At 40.1% G+C, this 24,697-nt stretch overlaps 1 protein-coding gene across 3 annotated transcripts in view; it reads right to left on the bottom strand.

Moving 5' to 3' along the window:
- Positions 1-7,261: 7,261 nt before the first annotated feature.
- LOC111143108 (NOP58 ribonucleoprotein) overlaps positions 7,262-24,697 on the bottom strand; it is a 30,751-nt gene continuing 13,315 nt past the window's right edge. For 2 of the 3 annotated variants that reach the window (XM_022496593.1, XM_022496610.1), the window contains 11 exons: positions 22,551-22,687; positions 20,039-20,103; positions 18,772-18,906; positions 17,663-17,808; positions 16,778-16,904; positions 15,059-15,222; positions 13,413-13,547; positions 13,153-13,214; positions 10,245-10,378; positions 7,882-8,048; positions 7,262-7,528 (listed from right to left, as the gene is read on the bottom strand). In XM_022496593.1, coding sequence (XP_022352301.1) covers positions 7,478-7,528; positions 7,882-8,048; positions 10,245-10,378; positions 13,153-13,214; positions 13,413-13,547; positions 15,059-15,222; positions 16,778-16,904; positions 17,663-17,808; positions 18,772-18,906; positions 20,039-20,103; positions 22,551-22,687 — 1,323 coding nt within the window. In that variant the 3' untranslated portion in view covers positions 7,262-7,477. The remainder of the gene's footprint in view (positions 7,529-7,881; positions 8,049-10,244; positions 10,379-13,152; positions 13,215-13,412; positions 13,548-15,058; positions 15,223-16,777; positions 16,905-17,662; positions 17,809-18,771; positions 18,907-20,038; positions 20,104-22,550; positions 22,688-24,697) is intronic. The other variant, XM_022496601.1, reaches the window with a different exon arrangement.

The raw sequence follows: 24,697 nt of genomic DNA, 5'->3' as shown, positions 1-24,697 counted from the left end.
TTTATTTATTTGACAGAGAGAGATCACAAGTAGGCAGAGAGGCAGGCAGAGAGAGAGGAAGGGAAGCAGGCTTCCTGCTGAGCAGCGAGCCCGATGCGGGACTCGATCCCAGGACCCTGGGATCATGACCTGAGCCGAAGGCAGCGGCTTAACCCACTGAGCCACCCAGGCGCCCCAAAGAATACGACTTTTAATTACGATCACTTTCAAGCATACAGGAAAAAAAAGAGAAAATAATGATGGACATCTATATACCCACCAGATATTATTTCAAAAAGATTGGTGTTAACTTCGAGCTATTAAGAAAGTGTTCCAACATAGAGTGGCTTGCACTTTTCAGAAGCATTTGAGAGGCGCTCCTAATGACTCGAGTGACATTGACTAAGCTCCTTAAGCTCTCTGTGCCTCCGTTTCCTCACGTATAAAGTGGGCATGATTATAGTATTTATTAGAAAGGTTGCTAGATGGGAGGTCAAGAGCACCTGGCACATTGTAAGTGCTCAATAAACGTTAATTATCAGGGCACCTGGGTGGCTCAGTTGGTTGAGCCTCCGACTCATGGTTTTGGCTCAGATTGTGATCTTGAGGTCGGGTACCAAGCTGTGAGACAGGCTCTGCACTCAGTGTGGAGCCTCCTTGTCCCTCTCCCTGTGCTCCTGCCCCGCCCCCACCCTGCGTGTGCTCACACTCTCTCTAGAATAAATAAAATCATTAAATGTTAATCATTTTCAGCTTACTACTTTGTACTTTCTAACAATTGATAAAAGACCATAATTAAGAGCCACAGAAGCAGTGCAGGGCTGTGCACGGTTGTACGGGCTGTTCTTTGCATAAACCTGGGGGGAGGGTGGGCAGTCATCTTCTTGTCACTGGATTATGGTTAGGACAATTTTCTGGCACCTAGAGGTGTAGTGTGTTGAAGACAAGGTTAATTTTCTATCCACACAAATTCCCACTTCGGGTTAATTGCAAAAGGCTGGGTGGGAGAGTTTAATCCTTGAATGGGATTTCAGTTATGTAGTGATAAGTTGGAGTCCTTTTGTACATCTTGACTGCACAATTTTAAGAGGTAGAAAAGGAAAATGATCCAGTTTAAAATCACTTAATTCAAGTTAATATTTTTAAAAAGTTAATTGTGCAAAAGCTTTGCTAAAAAGTAAAGGGTTGGGATGAGTGACCAGCTCAGTCGGTTAAGCATCTGCCTTTGGCTCAGGTCATGATCCCAGAGTTCTGGGATCGAGTCCAGCATCTCAGGCTCCTTGCTCAGTGGGGAGCCTGGTTGTCCCTCTGCCTGCCTCTCTCTCTGACAAATAAATAAATAAAATCTTTTAAAAGGGGGGGGTGGTTAAGAGCAGATGCTAATAAAGACAATTATGAGACAGTTCCTGAAAAAGGAACTTTCTCTTAACAGTATTGGTTGGAGTATAAATTACTGCAATATTTTGAAAGCCAACTGGCACTATTTCTTTCTAAAAATCGTATTTGTTTTATTTTTCAGACAGCGAAAGCAAGCAAAAGCAGGGGGAGTGGGAAGCAGAGGGAGAGGGGGAAGTGGACTTCCTTCTGGGCAAGGAGCCCAGTGTGGGACTTGATGCCAGGGTCCTAGGATTGTGACCCAAGCTAAAGGCAGGCCCTCCACCGACTGAGCCACCAGGCGCCTCTGTTTTATTTTAAGTAGGTTCCACGCCCAACATGGGACTTAAACTCATGACCCTGAGATCAGAAGTCCCATGCTCTACTCACCGAGGCGGCTAGCCCCACAAACTGGTATTATTTTACACTTGTATCCCTTTGATACAGTAATTCTACATCTAGAAATGTATCCTAAGGAAACACAAGTATATAAAGACAAACGTATAAGGCATTCATTACAGTTTTGTAATAAAATGGCAACAAAAACCAATGTAAGAAAAAACAAAATTTGAAAGTCCCCCAAAGAAAAATACTAAATAGTAGACCCTTGGACATGATAAAATGATGCTAGTATAAAAATGACACAAAATCAGTTTTCATGTGATTTGCACATTCTTTAAGGTTAGAGTCAACCAATTCAGACTGAGAAATTCTCAGCCACTTACACATCTGGGGCTAGACCATACATTTCTAATTGATGTTTCTTTCAAAGACACTTTTATGTACTTTCCCCTGTGTGTGTGCTGCCTTAAATCTGGGGTTTTATTCTCACAAACTTAGTAAAACAATGACTAAGTTTTTTCACTGTTATATTAGATGTGTACAGAACACCTGCAGAATCAGCAATTCCATTCCTTCAAAAGCAAACTCTTGGGACAGGAAACAAGGCTGATGGTGGTACTTCTCGTACCTATCCGAAGTTTGCCCCATTTATGTGGGAAAAGCACTGCACACGTCAAGTGCCCAGCCTGTGTCTCCTCAAAATTACCTAGTGAAACAGCACAGCCGCTGGCCGGCAGTGGTACTGCAGGGATGCTGACTTAAGAGGCAAAGGCCTGACGTCGTGGGCATCAAAGAAGGTACTAGTTTGCAAGGTAAAAGAATCCTCCTAGTACAGTGGTAAAGGCGTAAGCATCATCAGCTTCTCAAAATTGTCAAAGTGCATATTCTTGAGGCCTATATCCTTGATCTGCCAAAACAGAAATGTACGTTTTATTTTTATTTATTTATTTATTTGTTTGTTTTTTTAAGATTTCATTTGTGAGGGGCACCTGGGTGGCTCAGTGGGTTAAAGCCTCTGCCTTCAGCTCAGGTTATGATCCCAGGGTCCCGGGATCGAGCCCCGCATCAGGCTCTCTGCTCGGCAGGGAGCCTGCTTCCCCCTCTCTGCCTGCCTCTCTGCCTACTTGTGATTTCTGTCTGTGAAATAAATAAGTAAAATCTTAAAAAAAAAAAATTTCATTTGTGAGAGAGAGAGAGAAAGAGCACAAGCAGTGGGAGCGGCAGGCTGAGGGAGAAGCAGGCTCCCTCCTGAGTAAGGAGCTCAATGTGGAACTCAATCCCAGGACCCCTGAGCCCAAAGCAGATGCATAATCAACTGAGCCACCAAGGGATCCCAGAAATGTGGCTTTAAAAAAAATTTCTCCAGGGGCGCCTGGGTGGCTCAGTGGGTTAAGCTGCTGCCTTCGGCTCAGGTCATGATCTCAGGGTCCTGGGATCAAGTCCCGCATTGGGCTCTCTGCTCAGCAGGAAGCCTGCTTCCCTCTCTCTCTCTCTCTCTCTCTGCCTGCCTCTCCGTCTACTTGTGATCTCTCTGTCAAATAAATAAAATCTTAAAAAAAAAAAAATTTCTCCAGATGTCTGAAGTTCCCACAAGATTTGAGAACCATTTCTCTAATTACTTCCAATTTCTCCTTAAAACCCAGTACAACTGTAAAATACTCCAGAATTACCATTTGACATTTGCTGTAAGAAGTGATTTTAAAGATTTAATTTGAGAGAGAGAGAGAGAGAGAGCACGCGCACAGGAGAGTGAGTTGGGGGAGTGGCAGAAGGGGGAGGATCTCAGGCCTACGCCCTTATGAACATGGAGCCCCACCAGGGGAGTGAGCCTTGGTCTCAGGACCCTGAGATCACCACCGACCTTGAGATCACATCTGCAGTGGAAACCCAAAGTTGGACACTTAACCAACTGAGCCACTTAGTCGCCCCAACACCTTTTTGCTTCAAACCATTTCTGGGGAGCGCCTGGGTGGCTCAGTTGTTTAAGCCGCTGCCTTGGGCTCAGGTCACGATCCCAGAGTCCTGGGATCAAGTCCCGAATCAGGCTCCTTGCTCTGCAGGAAACTTGCTTCTCTCTCCGTCTCTGCCTGACACTCTGCTTGCTTGTGCTCGCTCTCTCTCTCTGACAAATAAATCTTTAAAAAAAAAAAATTTTTTTTTTTCTGGGGCACGTGGGTGGCTCAGCAGGTTAAGTGTTTTTGACTCTTGATTTTGGCTCGGGTGATCTCGGGATTGTGGAATAGAGCCCTGTGTTAGGCTCCAGGCTTGGTGGGGAGTCTTCTTCCTCCTTCTCCCCCTCTCTCTGTCCCTCCCTCAGCTTGTGCACTCTTAAATAAATAAATACAAATAACACTGTTAACTGGAATTAAAATAAAAACTAAAAAAATAAGAATTAAAAAACAAAAAAAAGCTCACGATGAGAAAAACAAACTCAGAAGTGGCATTCTTAGTTTTTATTTTAAGTAAACTCTACACCCAGCATGGGGCTCAAACTCACAACCTCAGTATCAAGAGTCACAGAGCTCTAATGTCTGAGCCAGCCAGGTGCCCCGGTGCTCTTAATTCTATTTTCTTCTGAAAGTAACACAAAAATCTAGTTAATTCGTCCACAGGTCATTCACTCTTCACTACACAAAGATTAAGGCCCTTACAGGTAAGAAAACACAGGAAGGTCTACAATTTGGGGAATGGAGATATTCAAGAGATACAGAAGGAAATGAATGTTTTTTAAGACCCCTTTAAGCATTCTCTCACTTTATTCTCAGAGCAAGTTTAAGTAATCTGCCCGAGTACTTTACCATATACCCTAAGTGTGACCTCCAACAAGAAGCACCTAAGAGGGACGCCTGGGTGGCTCAGTTGGTTAAGCGGCTGCCTTCGGCTCAGGTCATGGTCCTAGCGTCCTGGGATCGAGTCCCACATCGGGTTCCTTGCTTGGCGGGGAGCCTGCTTCTCCCTCTGCCTCTGCCTGCCACTCTGCCTGCCACTCTGCCTGTGCTCGTGCTCTCTCTCTCTCTCTAACAAATAAATAAATAAAATCTTTAAAAAAAGAAGCACCTAAGAGCTTCCTAAAAATGAAGACTCATGGGCTCAGTCCCAGATCTACCGGACTCATCTGCCGTTTATCAGGATCCCCAGGTGATTCTCATACATGTTAAAGGTTTTAATTACTTGGCCCTAATGCCCATTATTCTAAGTGGTACAGCTGGGATAGAGGATGGGCCTGAAACCAGTTGTAAAGGATGCTCTGGGAGGCACCTGGGTGGCTGTGGGTTGACTCTTGGTTTCAGCTCAGGTCATCATCTCACGGTCCTGGGGCCAAGCCCCATGTAGGACTCAATCCCAGGACTCTGATTTGGTGACCTAAACTGAAGGCAGAGGCTTTAACCCACTGATCCACCCAGGCACCCCTGTGAACTGTTTAAAGTAGGCCTGATGCCCCAGTTTGGAGCCCAACACAGGGCTTGAACTCAAGACCCTGAGATCAAGCCTCATAGAGGGCTTGACCCAGGACACGGAGCTCACCACCTGAGCTGAAGCCACCGTCCCATGCTTAACTGAGCCACCCAGGTGCCCTGATACAGTAGTTCAAACCAAAAAATTTAAATTTACACTTTTGAAGGGATGTGGAATACAGTGGAGAATCATTGCTTTTTCATTTTTTGAGAATCAGCAAGCTTTTTAAATTTTTTCAAGTCATCTCTACACCCAGTGTGGGGCTTGACTTCACAACCCGAGTCCCAAGCTCTACCAACTGTCAGCCAGCACCCAGATAATCTGTAGGTCTGAAGTATTTTATATGGCCCACTCATGGAAATAGTTTGCTCATCAAAATTAAGTCCTATAAAACCCACCTGCACTTCCCATTGCAGACGAAGATCCTAAGGCTCCATTTCAGTACAAAGAACCAGAACCTACCTTCTGGTTAGTGTTTTGAACAGTTAAGAGTTTAGCAGTTAGGACAACTGATGGCTTGGGGAGGTGGGGGGGGATGCGGTAACTGGGCGATGGACATTAAGGATCGGCATGTGAAGTAATCAACCGGGTACTGTGTATGTAACTGATGAATTCTATCTCAAACTAGTAATATAGTATATGTTAATTAAATTGATAGCTCTGTGATTAACTAGATTTTTTCCCCCCAGGCCTGTATGAGACCATTTAAAGTGATTAGAAGTTTATTAACTAGCATTCTCAAAGTCTTATCCTGTTTCAGATAGAAAACTTTTACAGCCCTTGGCAGGTCTATGGGCAACTCTCATCAAAAGCTGTTAAAAATCTGTTATGTAAAAAAAAATAATAAAAATAATTAAAAAAAATAAAAGTAACTAAAAATCTGTTACATCCCAAGTCAAGAATGTGTCTGAGGTACTAATGATGGTAACATTCTTCTGGGAGAAAAATAACCAGTTTTATTTTGTAATTGTGTCTAGGGATAGTTACATGTACTTCCTGTAGCATTTACTTCAAGTGTACTTACACCTCTGAAAATTTTTATCTTTTTTTCCCCCTACAAACCACTGTTAGATGGAGATGTAAAGTTGACCTTATCTCTAATTTACAAGTGAGGAACTGAAGTTAGGAGGGTCTGTGGACTTGCCAAAAGTTACATGAAAAGCAAAGGGAACTCAAAGCTATAATCATTTCATTAAAGATTTTATTTATTAATTTGAGTGAGCGAGCAAGCGAGTGAGCACGCGGCGGCGGTGGGGAGTGAGCATGCACAGTGGGAGGGAGAAGCAGACTCCCCACTAAGCAGGTAGCCAGACATAGAGTTTGACCCCAAGACACCAAGCTTATGACCTGAGTTGAAATCAAAACACTTGACTGAGCCACCCAGGTGTCCCAAAACTAGAATCACTTTGGCTCATCCACCTGCTGAATGCTTTTACTGAGCTGGGCTTCTCCATCACACCCACGGCACACAAGTGATGCAAGACTGAACGGTCCTACGAAACTCGTAGCTGTCCACCAGGCTGTTTTCCACTTCCAGGAAACACTATTTTAGAAACAAGGATTTCTCTTTGGTGTTCTATGTCCTGGTTTATACCGATGGACATTATATTTTTGGTCATCTTGTTTTCCTGTTACCCTGCCCATTCTTTACTATTATAAAATCATTTTGTTATCCTTTTAAAAATGTCACCTTAGAAAAAAAATCTCCATCTATGTTAATGTTAATAATTATTTTGTTGCTCCAGTCAGAACTACGAAGTAAAATCATGTTATGGATACAATTTTTTTTCTTTCTGAAGGGATACAGGAAAGTTTTGCTCACCTAATTTTAAAATTTTGAACACAAAATACAGCTTTATTTAAATAAATACAGAAGCAGAGAAACAGGAGAAAAAAGTCAAAAAGGGAAAAAGAAACATTAGAGTAAAGCTCTTAAATTGGTCCACCTAATCACAGCCTTCCAGAAGGATAGAGGTTAGGTTTCAAATGAACAATTCACAACTCTCACTTTTCAGCTATACTTATCAAAGCAATAATCATCATTAAATGTTAAATATAGAAAGGATCATAATTGTGTACTAAAATACAGAGATCACAGAACTACCTTAAAATACAAAGAAAATATTTTTATTTGTATAACAAAGACTGAGAAATGACATAATCAAGTTAATAGAACTGGTGTCAAGACACGTAGGTTCGAAAAGGTATCGATGAGTAGGAACTCTGTTTCATCCAACCTTCGCTCAATTACGGAACATTTCTGATACACTCCTGACTGAATCTTAGGTGTGATGTGTCCCGATGACTCAAAGATGATTCCCTTCAATTAGTCCTCATTATCTTTCTTTTTTTTCTTTTTCTTCTTTTTCTCTGGACTCTGAAAGTAACAAATAAGAATGCTTTGAAAGCGCTGTAAATGTATGGGTGAGGAACAGTAACTTTATAAGAAGCGAAGTAGATCAATTTCCCTCAAAAACAAATTTGGTGAACGATTAAGACCTAAAAATATAAAAATCACCTCTCTGAAAATCTGTATCAAGTTATATTCTCTCTTCCTCAAAGTAAACCCATTTTGTAGTAAGATTTTAGGTTTGGCCTTTTTACAACATCATTTTTATTCTACTGTTCCATCAATAAAAACCACCTCAACTGCCTGCTCATTTCTAATACAGACAGTTCAATAAAATAGAAACCCGGCCTGCGCCAACAAAGTATTAAAAACAAACATACAGGAATTGCTGTGCTGGTGCATGGTTCTTCCTCAGAAAGTGGTTCTTCCTTGATATGTTTCTTTTTGTCCTTCTTTTTCTTCTTCTTCACAGATGTCTCCTGTTCTTCTACCACTAGTACTCCTTCTTCTTCTTCTTCTTCCTCTGTTGCTACTGGGGCTTCTTCAACTGAGTGGGGTTAAGTATAGACACAACAATTAACATTATATCAGACCTCACTTTCCCACCTTGCAAATCTCAGTTTTTTCCCATCATTCTGATTGACTATCCAATGTTTATTATAAAATTCTTTAAGTGGAAAGGTCCTTCAAACACCTACCTAGTCCAAGATCACTAACTTTATGAAGTCATGCAGCTATCTACGGAAATTAGGATCGAGACAGATCATTGGATCTCCAAACTCAATGTTTTTTGGCAGTTGTCACTTTATTAGAAAGGATTAAGAATTTGTGCTCTGGAAGGGTGCCTGGTTGGCTCAGTGGGTTAAGCATCTGCCTTTGGCTCGGGTCATGATCCCAGGGTCCTAAGATTGAGTGCTGCTTCAGGCTCCTTGCTTGGCGGGAAGCCTGCTTCTCTCTCTCCCTCCACCTGATGCTCCCCCTGCTTGTGCTCTCTTGCTCTAACAAACAAAATCTTAAAAAAAAAAAAAAAAAAAAAGTGTGCTCTGGAGTTAAAAGACCTGGGTTTGTTTCAACCTGTTGTGACCCTGAGAAGTCACTGAGTTCTCTAAACCCCATTTACTGCCCATCTTACCAGATTTAACAAGATAACGTATCTTGCTTGGCTCTTAAGAATAAGGACTTAAAAAAAAAAAAAAAAAAAGGACTCCATAACATATACATATCACTAGAAACTCGTTCACCAAAAAATTTATTTAGCACCTACCAAGTGCCAGGCTATATCCTAGACAACTGGACACAACAGGACATAAAACAGACAAATCCCTGTCCTTATGTAGCCTTTTTTTTTCAAGGACTGGAGGGAATAAAAGAATAACTATATAATATTTTACACAGTAATCTGTGCTAAGAATGAAAATAAGGCAGGAAGAGGAACACTGAGGAAGGCAGTGCATGCGGGTACTTCAGACAGGACAGTCAGTCAGGCAACACCTGGAAGAGGCAAAGGAGAGAAAAGATGGCACCTGTCTTGAGGCAAAATACTCCAGGTAAAGAGAAAAGCAAAAGCTAAGGTTATTTTGGAAGAGGAGGAGCGTTGGCAGGATCAAAGAATAACGAGGAGGCCAGTGTGGCTAAAAGGAGTAAAACTGAATGAGAGAATTAATGGGGGGTGTGCCCTTGTGGCTGCTACATTAAGAAAAGCAGTTGTGGATAAGGCAAGTGGTTATATTCTGGATATATATTTTCAAAGCAGAACTGCATTGACAGGATTTGTTGCCAGAATAGGGGCACCTGGCTAGCTCAGCTGGTGGAACATGTGACTCCTGATCTTGGGACTTTTTTAAGTTTGAGACCCAAACGGGAACAGAGTTTACTTAAGAAAAATTTACCAAAAAAAAAAAAAAGAGGATTTGGTGCCAGAGTAGATTTGGGTTCTAAGAAAACAGTCAAGGTTAAAGGCTAAAGCAACTAGAACTGCCATTAGTAAGACAGACAAATTTGTGGAGCAACAGACTGAGAGTGACAAGGACATAGGAATGTTAAGTTTGAAACATTTACTGGATGTCCAAATGAAGACACTAGAGTCTGCTGTTTCAAATGCTACTAATGGGCTTAGGGATCACCTCACTGTTCAATAAACAAAGAGAAACATAGGAGTTAAATAGCTGTTTATGTTGTCTTCAGCCTGGGCAGGAACCCACATTTGCTGATAATATACTTTTGACCACTAAGCTATTTAGAAACCAAACTCAACAAAGGTATTGTTAGTAAATGGGGTTACTTGCTTATCAGCTTTGCAAGATAGCTGAGTTCACTGGAGAGTAACTATTAAATATTATTACTATAATGGTAGGTTACCAATGTTATTACTCTAGTCCATTCTATGTAACAGAAAACAATATAACAAAAATATTTTGGCAACTAATTTAAAAACCATGAACTTTTTTTCTTTTTAAGCTAATTACCAAAATAGTTCACGTGGTAGAAACTAAAGTTTGGTAAACTTAACATAATACGTGATTCCATATTTTCAAAGAAATGCTTCTCACACTCCTCTATGAAGTCTGATAAATTTAATACCTTAACTGTTATCAAGGAACATGACAATGGCTTATTAAAACACCATTAACTTTCAATATGGGTGGTTTCTCAATAAAGTTCAATGGCATATACTTCCCCAAGACACACGAAGTCTTTCTTAAAGAATATGAATATAAACAATATTTAAAAAATTCAAACTGACCTTTAATTTTAACCTTGGCTTTTTTGGCCTTCTTTTCAACAATTTCGTCTTCTTTATCTACCTGTTCTATCTTGCGTTTTTTAGAACAGGCTGGCAGTGTGGAATCACCAGAAGGATCATAAGTCTTTACTTCACTGTAAGAGTCAAAGAATTATAGAAAATCTCTATAAATACTTATAAATGAAATAATTCTAAGGTAGTTTAAAAGAAATGCCATTAGATAATACTTACATAAGCATATAATACTGTTTCATTTTAGTGGTTTTGAGGCAGTTTATGAAAACTAGTAATTTCCAAAAGGTAAGGAGGTATCAATCACTATTTTCCACGTAAGTCAATCACACTTCAAAGGAAGTGGTGAGCTAAAATGAATTCTCATTTAGTAATCAATGTGATGACTGACTATGGTATAGAAAAACATTCAGTCGGGGCGCCTGGGTGGCTCAGTGGGTTAAAACCTCTGCCTTCGGCTCGGGTCATGATCCCAGTGTCCTGGGATCAAGCCCCGCATCAGGTTCTCTACTCAGCGGGAAGCCTGCTTCCTCCTCTCTCTGCCTGCCTCTCTGCCTACTTGTGATCTGTCTGTCAAATAAATAAATAAAAATCTTAAAAAAAAAAAAAAAAAGAAAAAGAAAAACAGTCAGTATGGGGAAAAACAAAATTTCTTTACAACAAATGATTATTTTAGAAATTAAAAACTGAAGCAATTTAAGTTTTAGAAATAGGGTAATTCAGGGGCACCTGGGTAGCTCGGTTGGTTGAGCGATAGCTTTCGGCTTAGGTTATGATCCCAGAGACCTGGGATCGAGTGCCGCATCGGGCTCCCAGCTCTGCAAGGAGTCTGCTTCTCCCTCTGACCTTCTCCATTCTCACGCTCTCACTTTGTCTCTCAAATAAATATATTCTTTAAAAAAAAAAAAAAAAAAAAAAAAAGATTCCCTAAAAGCCTACATTTGCCTTTGTTCTAATGTAGCAGAAAAAATTTTTCAGAAAAAACTGAAGCACTAAGTGCCTAAAACAAGAATAAATCTCCTAATTGGTGCTTCAAGTACATGTCTTTAAAGTTAAAAGTAGCGTGCTTGCTTCGGTAGCACATTTACTGAAGTTAAAAGTAGGGCGCCTGGGTGGCTCAGTTGTTAAGCGTCTGCCTTAGGCTCAGGTCATGATCCCAGGATCCTGGGACAGAGCCCCACATTGGGCGCCTGGGTGGCTCAGTTGTTAAGCGTCTGCCTTAGGCTCAGGTCATGATCCCAGGATCCTGGGACAGAGCCCCACATTGGGCTACCTGCTCGGCAGGGAGCCTGCTTCCCCCTCTCCCACTCCCCCTGCTGTGTCTCTTCTCTGTCACTAAATAAATAAAATTAAAAATAATAATAATAAGGTCAAAAGTACAATGGCATGAGAACATTAAAAAATTGTTCAAAACAAGCTAAGGAACGTTTCATTTCTTAAGTTTATTTGTAGAGTCATGTCTGCTTAATTTTTACACATTAAAAACATTAATTAAAAAAAAAAAAAAAAAAAAGATCCAGGGGCGCCTGGGTGGCTCAGTGGGTTAAAGCCTTTGCCTTCAACTCAGGTCATGATCCCAGGGTCCAGGGATCGAGCCCTGCATCTGGCTCTCTGCTCAGCAGGGAGCCTGCTTCCTCCCCTCTCTCTGCCTGCCTCTCTGCCCACTCGTGATCCCTGTCAAATAAATAAATAAAATCTTTAAAAAAAAATAAAATCCACACTTATCAAATAAAGACACCAAATTCAACTTTAAACATTACAAAATATATATATATACAATCATTGTTGAAAACTTGGAAAATTCATAAAACAAAATGTTAATGCCCACAGAACGCTTCTGCTTTCTTTCCAGAATAAAGGAAACAATTTTTCTAAATACATGTTTAAATATATATATATATATATATATATATATATATATATATATACACACACAGTAAGATTGTTACTCCTTTCCCAGTTTAAAAGCATACTATTAAAATTCTTTTTTTTTTTAAAAGATTTTATTTATTTATTTGACACAGAGAGAGATGTCAAGTAGGCAGAGCAGCAGGCAGAGATAGAGGGCAAAGCAGGCTCCCTGCTGAGCAGAGAGCCCGATTCGGGCCTGACCTCAGGACCCTGAGATCATGACCTGAGCCAAAGGCAGAGGCTTAACCCACTGAGCCACCCAGGTGCCCCTACTATTAAAATTCTTAAGGAATTACAGGAGTCCTAAGGGAAAATGTATGGGTTAATGCTAGAAACATTTTAAAGGCTCCTGTACATACTGTCAAACCACTTCTCAGAAAAGTTGCGCCACATTGTACTTCATCATCAGAAACTTAGTAGTACTGAACATCACCTCAAATAGCCACAATACCTCTCCCTACACGTATCTTTTGTTTCATGGTGAGGTTTGAATACTTTACTATTATGCCTTTTAGCTATTTTCAGACTTTTCTGTCTTTAGGTTTCATTGTGAATTAACGAATTGATTTTCTTTTTGACAGATGGTATACTATACAGAAGCTATGAATGACAAATATTTACTATCAACACCCGAAAATGAACTAGTTAAATATTAAGAAGGGAAAAAAAAAGCCAAGGGGCACTGGCTGGCTTGGTTCAAGGAGCACATCACTCCTGATCTTTGGATTCTGAGTTTGAGCCCCATGCTGGGTACAGACATTACTTAAGTAAGAGGGAAAAAAAGAGAAAATCCAAAATATATACTATGTATATATTTATTACAATATAAAAATGTTTGTGATTAAAAATTCAAAATATGGAAAATTATAAATAGCAAAGAAAAATAGGACACTGAAGTGTTTACATTTTATTATAAACACTGCAGCTGTCAATTAAAATTTCATCAAGCAGGTACTGCTCACCCATCTTCCCCAAATGTACTCACCTTTTATGTTCATATTTTTCTGTTTTTGCTAATGCTTTTCCCGTTCCACTTATTTTCCTTATCTAAGAAAAGATATCAATTCTTAGTAAATACAAGGGTAACTGTTTAACAGCAGGGAAAAAAACATAATTAGACATGGTAATATTAATCATTAAAATAAAACTGCTTAGTAGGTCAAATGAGTAAGTACATAAACCAGTTGAAGTTTATTCATTTTTGACAGCTAACATTTCTACCAATAGGCAGGATATGGTCCTTACCCCTCTATCTTCCAAGGTCCTCAACCTGGCCTCTAATTTGGCTCGGTTCTCAACTCCCATCGCAGAACTGGAGTCTTCACCAAAAGCATCATACCGAATAGCCAGAACAGTTTTGGCTGCCAGCATTCGAGAAATCTGATAGAGAACTTGAAGTTAGAGGCACTCAAACTATATTCCAAGTTGAGACATTAAAATCCTCAATAACTTACTCATAAGAAAACTGGAGCACATCATCAACTCTATCACTCACTGTAGGATTTTTTTAAGTCAGAAATTATAAAATTATTATGAATCATACAACCCAAGCCACCTAGCTCTATCTGAATCTCTCAGTGGCTAACTGGTTACACACAACTCCATTCACTTTGTTGGGTGAGATGATCCTGCAGTAGTTCACATCTAAAACAAGCTCAAACTATCCTTCTGATGTCTTCCTTTAATTTCTACTCAATGGCCTTAGTTCTACACCATGATGTCATCTGGAAAAGGCACAACCGCCCTTGTAAGCTAATTAACATTTTTTTCAGCCCCTTTCATCAATCAGCTCTGAATTTTGTAACATTTCAAGTTTTTAACATTTCAACTTGTTAAATTATGTGCCCTAAGCAAAAAGCTTACAAGTACTTAAAGTGCCAAAGACTCAGTTTTCTCTTTTTTTTTTTTAAAAAGATTTTATTTATTTGTTTGACAGAGAGAGATCACAAGTAGGCAGAGAGGCAGGCAGAGAGACAGGAAGGGAAGCAGGCTCCCTGCGGAGCAGAAAGTCTCATGCAGGGCTTGATCACAGGACCCTGGGATCATGACCTGAGCTGAAGGCAGAGGCTTTAACCCACTGAGCCACCCAGGTGCCCCAGACTCAGCTTTTTCATCTGTAAAACAGATACCCTACATCTCACAGGGCTATTAAAAGGACTCACTTAAGTCCCACTAAGAGTTGAGCACAGTGCATGGTTATTATTTTATAATTTATAAATGATGATGTTAAGTTGATTTCTTGCCACATAGAAAACTTTTGATGTGCCATCCACGCCATCCTTCACAAACAGATGGATTCTAGAAAAATCCTAATACAGCAAAAGAAAATGGGTTTAACAAAATTAGTAATACTTGGGACGCCTGGGTGGCTCAGTTGGTTAAGCCGCTGCCTTCGGCTCAGGTCATGATCCCAGCGTCCTGGGATCGAGTCCCACATCGGGCTCCTTGCTCAGTGGGAGCCTGCTTCTCCGTCTGCCTCTGCCTGCCACTCTGTCTGCCTGTGCTCACTCTGACAAATGAATAAATAAAAATCTAAAAAAAAAAAAAAAAAAAAAAAATTAGTAATACTTTATCTTATAAAAATATTAGTAATAATATATATATTTTTTTAAAGTAAGCTCTACACCCAACGTGGGGCTGGGAACTCACGACCCTGTAAGCAAGAGCTGCATGCTCTACTAACTGAGTCAGCCAGGCGCCCCCAGCAACACTTACTAATATTATTTTCTTTCAGTACACAAAAGTGCTTTTTAGCTCAAGAATTCATCATTCTCTATTTAATGAAAAAGAAAACGGAAAAATTTTATTGCATACCATAGAACAGGCAGAAGATGAGTCATCTGGGGGAAAAAAAGCAAAAAACCACCTGCCTCAGAAGACACACAACTCACCTTTCCTTTGTGCTTCGGACTTGTCTGGCCTACGAGTGAAGCATGATAAATGAGACCGTATTTGGGGGTATCTCGTCTAGACTTGAGGGCTCTGAAGAGTGCCTTTTCTGCTCCAAGAATCTGAACCGTAGAAGCTGCATGTTTGGCCAAATTCAAAAGAGAACCTTCCAAAAAAAAAAAGAAGTAGTTACAAGGAATGCAATTCCAAGTACTTAAAAGTTCCATGTATTAAGTGTAAGACATATAATCTTAGTATTACAGGCACTGAGTAAATAAAAATCTGACACAATACAGATTCCAGTCTGAGATTCCCTAAAAAGCCTCAGTGTCTGTGGTTCATTCACGGAGCAGCATAAGCAGAGGCTTACAGTGAACACTGAGGACGAACTGAAGGTTAAGCTTATTACTTCAATTATATACTTATTTGCCCCAGAGATGGTATTATACTATTCTATATTCCATTAGCATACCACTGAGGCCTTTAGACATCAAATATTCTACTTTAGATATGAAAAAAAACATACAATCAGAGGGACACTCACAGGACATCTCAACAGTATCACTATGCGTTAACTTTCTCACACTCTTATCTGTTGTTTAAGATACGGATGAGGAGATAGAAGCATACTAATCAGGTATAAAAAGTCGCTGCTTTGTTAGATTTATCGCATAGATTTTGTCAGAACAGACCCCCAGTATCAATGCCCAACCACTAGATCCCTATTTAAAATTCAACAGACTTCTGTTAAGCCCTGCATCTCGTACCCCCAAAGTGTAGTTAAGGCTATGAAAATTTGGATGCAGAAAACAAAACCAACCAGACAATCCCAGCCTCACAGCTGAGGGCATCTGAATGGCCTGTCTGTCGGATTAATGATGTCGTTAGAGGGGCTATTCTAGTTTAGATACTTTGATATAGAGGATATTTTATGATCTTCTGTGACAGATTTTAACGATTAACTCCAATAATATAATAGTATTTCACTCTATTTGCGAATATTCAATTATACAGTATATTTTTATAGCGTACCTTCTTTGTAACATCACCATATACATACATGAAGTCTTATTATAAATTCATTAAAAATATTTTGCATGTCGAATACATTAAAATAGCAAATTCAGCAGTGAACCAGATTCTTGATCAAGGGTATGTATCACCTGTTGTGAGAACTACTGCTATTTAATCTGATGATTTTTTTGTTTTGTTTTGTTTTAGAGGGGTGTGTGTGCGGGGGGACAGCAGAAAGGGAGAGAGAGAATCTTGAGCAGGCTCCATGCCCAGAGTGGAGTCCAATGCAGGGCTCAATCTCACAATCTTGAGATCATGACCTGAGCCAAAATTAAGAGTCAAGCACTTAACCAACTGAGCCCCTAATCTGGTTAAATTTTTAGTATTAGGAAATATCAACTGATTTCATTCTCCTGCATTCATCTGATTATTCTCATTAATGGTAATAAACTTCTGACAACGGACCACAAGTGTCTCAGAAGAGGTAGTGACTGAAGATGCCTTCATTATCCAAAAGGAAATCAGGCACAGTTATCAGAATCATCACTGAACACTTACTTGGTCCTTAGTCCTCTCCCATATACCATCTACTTATATTTATTACCTATAATTTCTAATCAACGTAATTTGAAGATGAAAAAATAATCCTAGGTAGAAAATAATCTACTCTAGGTATCCCTATTTATAGGTTACATTAAAATCATCACCTGCATGAGCAATGAGCCGTGCTCCCACTAATTCCCCAACCATGACTGTAACATTTGGTGCAATGGCCATCATTCGATTTTGTAGATATTCATAGAGCTGGGTTCTATATTCTGAGATTTCAATTACCTAGTATAAGGAACAAGATGAATATACCATAAATGACTTGTGTAAAAATCACATAAAAACCACATGTCTGAAAACACTGGAGCCCTAAACTGTCATAGATAAGCTGTGTAATCCTGGGAAAACAAAGTATCCTTTCTCTCAGCTTCCCATTTTCATAAATTTTATGAGATAATAAATGCAATCAACCTAATATATTGCTTAAAAATACTAGTCAATATTACTGTTATTTTTAAAAACTCTAAGGGCTAGACATTATGTCATCCTCTCTGTGATTCTTTTTTACGTGTGTGATTCTTTTTTTAAAGATTTTATTAAGTAATCTTTACACCCAACATGGGGCTTGAACTTACAACCCCAAGATCAAGAGTCACATGCTCTACTGACTGGGCCAGGCTCCTTTTTGTGATTCTTCTTCAGTGCTCTCCAAATGGGGTGTGGGGGCGGGGAGAAGCATTCCAGGCTACAAACATAAAGGCTGGAATTAAGTAACTCAAGCTGTATTTCTGTTCCCTTAAGGGATTCATAATTCATTATCCAGACAATGCTAGTATAAATAAATTAGATAATCTTCTTTCAACTTACTTCAGTATGTATTTCCCCCCTAAAGTATATAAATCAAGATGGCATCAGATGAGGTAGTGACTGAACACCCTCATATTTATCAGGTGGATCAAGTATAAAAATCATCATCGCCATCAGAAAGTTATTATTACATAGCCAGTCCCACCACAACTAGTTTCCCCATGTGTACAGTTTACCTGAGTGCAGAGATGCAGAATATTGCAAATATCTTCTTCTGAAACCTCTGTTCCCATTGATATCTCTGCAGCTGCTTTCACTTCCGCTTCAACTTCCTCTGGCAGTAGTTCAGAAAGTTTGGCTGAGGCATAATTCTTCCTATCGCCTACAGAATGTTTACAGAGGATGAGGGAGAATCACTCTTCAACAAATTATATAAAATCCAAATAGTCAAATAAAAAAAAGTAGAGGTAAGCCAATGAAAAAGGTGCCTAAACAAAACAAAAAGCGAACAAGTTTGACCTACTAATTTTCCTTATGCAAGGCTTGATTTTTAGAGATTAAAATCTCTCCCCATCATCTCCCTCTAAAAAGATATAAATTAGAATAAAAACAAAATACCCCACACAATAGAACTAATAACACTGTAACAGACAATTTATAGCTAAGGTTTTATTAAATCCAGGGCCATGAATTCTTGGGGCAGCAATATAAGCCTGGTAAATTCTATTTATTAACAATATTCAGGTTTTTCTACTAATATTACTGTACACTGGTATGGAATACAAACACTAACAGTATAGAGAGCAGTACCAACTTTAGTATTATAACATATGCAGGATATTCCAAGTCTACAGTTGCCCCTATTAATGGTAAATTCCCTATGAGATACATTCCACGTTAAGAAGCCATTTTAAGAGGGGCGCCTGGGTGGCTCAGAGGGTTAAAGCCTCTGCCTTCAGCTCAGGTCGTGATCCCCGGGTCCTGGGATCGAGCCCCGCGTCGGGCTCTCTGCTTGGCGGGGAGCCTGCTTCCTCCTCTCTCTCTCTCTGCCTACTTGTGATCTCTCTCTGTCGAATAAATAAATAAAATCTTAAAAAAAAAAAAAAAAAGAAGCCATTTTAAGAAAAACCAAATGAGATCCATGATCTCTTGCTGTACCCGCCCCTGAAGTCAAAGTTCAAGTTAAGGGTCTCTGAATTCTAATAGACCCTAATTTGACTATACTCCCAAAATACACACAAGGCATAAGGAACTCTGGGAAGCTTGTTAAGAAAAAATATTACAACTCATGTTTTGGGATGCAAATAAATTGTTATTTTCAATGCCTTAAAGGATAGTTACTCACCGACTTTCTGTAAACACTTGCAGTATGTCAGATTATCCGAAATAATTTTTCCTAATTCAGGGAAATGCCAGCCATACCATTCTCTACACCGCATGATATAGTTGTTTAGTTCTTTATCTAAGTCATCTAACAAGGCTGCAGTAGATTAAAATGAAAGAGAAAAGAGGAACATAAAATGGCTTTATAAAACTAAAATATACATAGAACTTATCATTTTAACCATTTTCAACTGCAGGTTTCAGTGGTATCAAGCACATTCACAATGTTATTTAACAATCACCCACTACCCATTTCCAGAACTCTTTCAGCATCCACAGGGAAACTCTGCACCCATTCAATAGTAACACCTCATATCCCCCATCTTCCCCCATCTCTTGGTCATCTCTTCTACTTTCGGTCTTTTATCAATTTGCCTGTTCTAGGTACCTCATAAGTGGAATCACACAACAGTTGTCTTTTTTGTATGGCTTATTTCTCAGCATATTTTCAAAATTCATCCATGTTGTAAACCTTTTTATGGTTTAAAAATAGTTATTATCTGGGATGGCTGGGTGGCTTAGCAGTTTAAGCAGCTGCCTTTGGCTCAGGTCATGATCCTAGGGTCTTGAGATCAAGTCCCACATAGGACTCCTTGCTCAGCAGGGAGCCTGCTTCTCCTTCGGCCTGCCACTCCCCCTGCTTATGCTTACACTCTCTGACTTAAGAATAAATGTTTTTAAAAAAAAAAGTAAAAATAAAAATTATCCATTGTGTGAATGGGCCCCATTCTGTTTATCTATTCATCTGTTATGGGTATTTAGGTGGTTTGCATTTTTTGGCTATTGTGAATAACGCTGCTACAGACACAGGTGCGTATCTATCTGTGAGTACCTGCTTTCGGTTCTTTGGAGCACATATCCAGAAATGTAATTGCCATCTAAAGGGATTTTTAAAAGTGGAAACAAGGATTTGAGGTTTCCAAAATTCACTTAATGGCACAGGACTGACCTATTATAAAGCCAAGTGTAAAAAGCACAAAGCAATAGATCCCATGTATTGATCTGCCTCATGGGAAACAAATCTGTTAACATCACTAGTGTTAATTCACATTATCTCCAACTAGTCAAATTACAGGTGGCTTGCCTTTTCTATTCTGCATTTTCTAGTTATTTACTTCACTATTAAAAATTCTAATTAATCTCCTTTTCCTTCCCCAACTGATAAAATTTTAAAAGATAGTTTTAATAGCAAAGTTATAAGGATCAGACATCATATGCACTATACTTACAAATTGCCTGAACAATCATGGTGTCCACTTTATCAGCACTGAATTTCAATCTGTATCGGGACAAGCTGGGGATAAAGGGGGAAAATAAAAAATTACTGACAGCATTACTGACGAAATGAGTTTATTTATTTATTTATTATTTATTTATTTGACAGACAGAGATCACAAGTAGGCAGAGAGGCAGGCAGAGAGAGAAGAAGAAAGGAAGCAGGCTCCCACAGAGCGGAGAGTTATGTGGGGCTCGATCCCAGGACCCCGGGATCATGACCTGAGCCGAAGGCAGAAGCTTTAACCCACGGAGCCACCCAGGCGCCCCCGAAATGAGTTTAATTAACATCTTAAAAAACTTTTTATTTATATATTTTTAAACTTTTTTTTTTTAAAAGATTTTATTTATTTATTTGACAGAGAGATCATAAGCAGGCAGAGAGGCAGGCAGAGAGAGAGGAGGAAGCAGGCTCCCTGCTGAGCAGAGAGCCCGATGCGGGGCTCGATCCCAGGACTCTGAGATCATGACCTGAGCCGAAGGCAGCGGCCTAACCCACTGAGCCACCCAGGCGCCCCTATTTTTAAACTTTTTAAAAACCCAAATCCCTAGGTGCACCTGGGTAGCTCAGTCGTTAAGCATCTGCTTTCAGCTCAGGTCATGATCCCAGTTCCTGGAATCAAGCCTTGCACCGGGCTCCCTGCTTAGCAGGAAGCCTGCTTCTCCCTCTCCCACTTCCCCTGCTCGTGTTCCCTCTCTCATTGTGAGTCTGTCAAAAACAAAATAACAACAAAAAAAAACCCCACAAAACCCCCCCCACATCCTTCTCCTTAGAGCTACATTAATTTTCCCAACATAGGAAAACCAGTTGAATGAGAATACAATGTGCAAACTAGGAAATACACACTTAAAAAGCAAATACAAGGACGTCTGGGTGGCTCAGTTGGTTGGGCATCTGCCTTTGGCTCAGGTCATAATCCCAGGTCTCTGGGATCTAGCCCCACATAGGGCTCTCTGCTCCACAGGGAGTCTGCTTCTCCCTCTGCCCCTCCCCCTCACTCAAGCTTGCTCTCTGAAATAAAATCTTAAAAAAGAGAATATACGTCCTGCTATAACCCATGTTCCTGAAATATGAATTAATTTGTGAAAGACAAACAGGATAATGCTGTGTAGTACAAATCACATTGGTCCATATACAATGTTTACAGGGTTTCAAGGATACCAGCAGGTAAATAAATGTGTAGCATTAACACCTGAAAACAGAAAGATATGGAGGAACAATATTATACATAAGGTTTTCCTAATCTTGGCACTGTTAACAATGTAGGCCTGATAATTCTTTGTTGTAGGGGCCTATTCTGTGAATTGTGGATGTTTAGTAATATTCTTGTCCTCTACCCATTATGTTAGTAGAGATCTGACCCCACCTGTAACAGCCAAAAATGTCTCTAAACATTGCCAAATGTCCTCTGATATTTAACTGCCCTTGAATGAGAACCACTACTGTTATACAATGTCAATTAATCACAAGCTTGAATCTTCACTCAGCTTAGCTGCTTGTGTGCTCTTAAAAATGCTTATTACAAAGTTATTGATTTTTATGTATTTTGCTCATCTTTGTAACTCAGCAGCTTTAACCCTTCTGTTAACTGATGCTATTTTTTGTCCAAAGGTACAGACCTCTGCTTGTTTTGTTATTCCTTTAACATAAATGTACACATCTTTCTAACTGCATTAGTACGTAGCGCTAGTTTTGACAGTGCTCCAGTTATAATGTCACATAAGTTCCCAGAAGCCCACCTTTAACCCTATTTTTCCTCACTTAAAAACCCTGTTATTGGGGCACCTGGGCGGCTCAGTGAGTTAAGCCTCTGCCTTCGGCTCAGGTCATGATCTCAGGGTCCTGGGATCGAGCCCCGCATCGGGCTCTCTGCTCGGCAGGGGGCCTGCTCCCCAGCCCCCTCTGTCAAATAAATAAATAAAATCTTAAAAAAAAAAAAAAAAAAAAAACCTGTTATTTTAGTGCAATTTCACAGAATGCCAAGCTTTTCAGAACATATCACAGCTCAGCAGAAATGCGGTTCTGATGGACCTCAGATTAAACACGATAGGTCAATTTGCTTCTCTTTGCCTTACTATAAAAAGTCAATACAAATCAGAATAAAACAACAGATACAGACAGAAGACCACAGCAGATGAGAAGATTTGGGGAGATGAAGAGATGGAAGAATACCAAATGATTCAGTTAGAGATTAGGGAAAAGAGAAAGCCCAAGAATTGTGGGGCCCAACACTTGAAGGATAGAGAATATCTATGACGAATCTGCCTGGGCTCCAATCCAGGCTTCATTACTTACCAGGTGAACTGATTTTGGGCATCAGATTCATCTATAAAATGAGGATACCACTACTACCTTCTTCAAAAGATTATTGAGAATTAAATTAGTATTTTAATATGCTTAAACCAGTGCAACGCAGCTGCTTACTAAACAGGAGTAAGTGGACTTTCTTCTCCAGTAAATCTCACCTGTGTGCCAATCCAAGACACATAGCTGCCATTTCACGTGGTTCTACACCAGGGATTAATCCATCCATCTGGGAACGGATTCCTCTCATAAGTTCATTAACAACAGGACTATGGATACAACTGAGATTCAGCTTTTCCTGTAAGAAGAACATCTGTATTAATGAAATAGAAGTTTTGTACACCTAGGGGACTCAGGTCATGATCACGGGTCCTGGGATTGGACCACTGGGTTCCCCGCTCAGCAGGGAGTCTGCCTCTCCCTCTGTCCCTCCCCCTCACTCATGCTCTCTCTCTCAAAATAAACTTTTTTTTTTCCTGAAGATTTTATTTATTTGACAGAGAGAGAGAGAGAGACAGTGAGAGGGAACCTGATGCATGACTCGATCTCAGGACTCTGGGATCATGACCTGAGCTAAATGCAGATGCCCCCAAAATAAAGAAAATCTTTAAAGAAAGAGAAATAGGGATGCCTTCGTGGCTCAGTCGGTTAAGTGGCTGCCTGCAGCTCAGGTCATGCATGATGCCAGGGTCCTAGGATGGAGTCCCACATCAGGCTCTTTGCTCAGCAGGGAGCCTGCTTCTCCCTCTGCTGCTCTCGATGGTTCTGCTGACAAATAAATAAAATCTTTAAAAAAAAAAAAGAGAGAGAGAGAGAGAAAAATTACAGTTTTGGGGATACCTGCTGGCTCAACCACTTAGGCATCTGCCCTCAGCTCAGGTCATGATCTCAGGGTCCTGGGACAGACCCCCTGCATCGGGCTCTCTGCCCAGCAGGGAGCATGCTTCTCCTCCTCTCTCTGCCTGCCTCTCTATTTGTGATCTCTCTCTTTGTGTCAAATAAGTAAAATCTTTCTCTTCTGTTTTTATTTTAAGAACACAGTATCTAACACATGTACAAAATATGGGTTAATCAGCTATTTACGTTATTGGTAAGACTTCTGGTCAACAATAGGCTTTCAGTAGTAAAATTCTGGGGGAGTCAGAAATTATACACAGAATTTTTTTAAGATTTTATTTGGGGCGTCTGAGTTGCTCCGTGGGTTAAGCCTCTGCCTTCAGCTTAGGTCATGGTCTCAGGGTCCTGGGATCAAGCCCCGCATCAGGCTCCCTGCTCAGCGGGGAGCCTGCTTTCTCCCTCTCTCTGCCTACTTGTGATCTGTCAAATAAATAAATAAAATATTTTTTAAAAAAATTAAGAAAAGATCTTGGGGCACCTAAGTGGCTCAGTTGGTTAAGCCACTACCTTCCATTCAGGTCATGATCCCGGAATCCCAGGATCGAGTCCTGCATCAGGCTCCCAGCTCTACAGGAGTCTGTTCTCCCCCCTCATACTCTCTCTCACTCTCTCTCTCTCTCTCTCTCACATAAATAAAAAATCTTACAAAAAAAAAATCTTATCGGGAGCCTGGGTGGCTCAGTGGGTTAAGCCGCTGCCTTCGGCTCAGGTCATGATCTCAGGGTCCTGGGATCGAGTCCCGCATCGGGCTCTCTGCTCAGCAGGGAGCCTGCTTCCCTCTCTCTTTCTCTCTCTCTCTCTCTGCCTGCCTCTCTGTCTACTTGTGATCTCTCTCTCTCTCTCTCTGTCAAATAAATAAATAAATAAATCTTTAAAAAAAAATCTTATTTATTTGTAACAGAGAAAGAGAGAGCGCACAAGCAGGTGGAGCAGCAGGTAGAGGGACAAGAAGTAGGATCCCCGTCCCTAAAATTTAATGTTTTTGTTTTTTTTTTTTTTTTTTTTTTTAACAGAAAATTACAAACTGGGCACCTGGGTGGTTGTCTTTAAGTGTCTGCCTTTGGCTCATGTCATGATCCCAGGGTCCTGGGATTGAGCCCCACACTTAGTCTCCCTCTCCACTCACTCCTTCTGCTTGTGTTCCCTCTCTCACTGCATCTTGCTCTGTCAAAAAAAAATTTTTTTTTAATCTTAAAAAAAAAAAAATTACAAACTAAGAATTATGGGCAGTTCAAAGAATGAGGATAGACTGCATCATCACAGAAAACTTCATTACTCACCAGAGAGAATTAGAAATAAATTTAACTGAACTTTTTTTTTTAATATTTTATTTATTTATTTGACAGAGATCACAAGTAGGCAGAGAGGCAGACAGAGAGAGAGAGAGAGAAGCAGGCTCTTGGCTGAGCAG

The sequence above is a fragment of the Enhydra lutris genome, unplaced genomic scaffold (assembly GCF_002288905.1).
Source record: "Enhydra lutris kenyoni isolate GAN:26980312 unplaced genomic scaffold, ASM228890v2 scaffoldscaffold1, whole genome shotgun sequence".
Classification (NCBI taxonomy): domain Eukaryota; kingdom Metazoa; phylum Chordata; class Mammalia; order Carnivora; family Mustelidae; genus Enhydra; species Enhydra lutris.
Note: the sequence above shows the minus strand (reverse complement) of the source record. Positions and strands in the feature narration are given on the sequence as shown.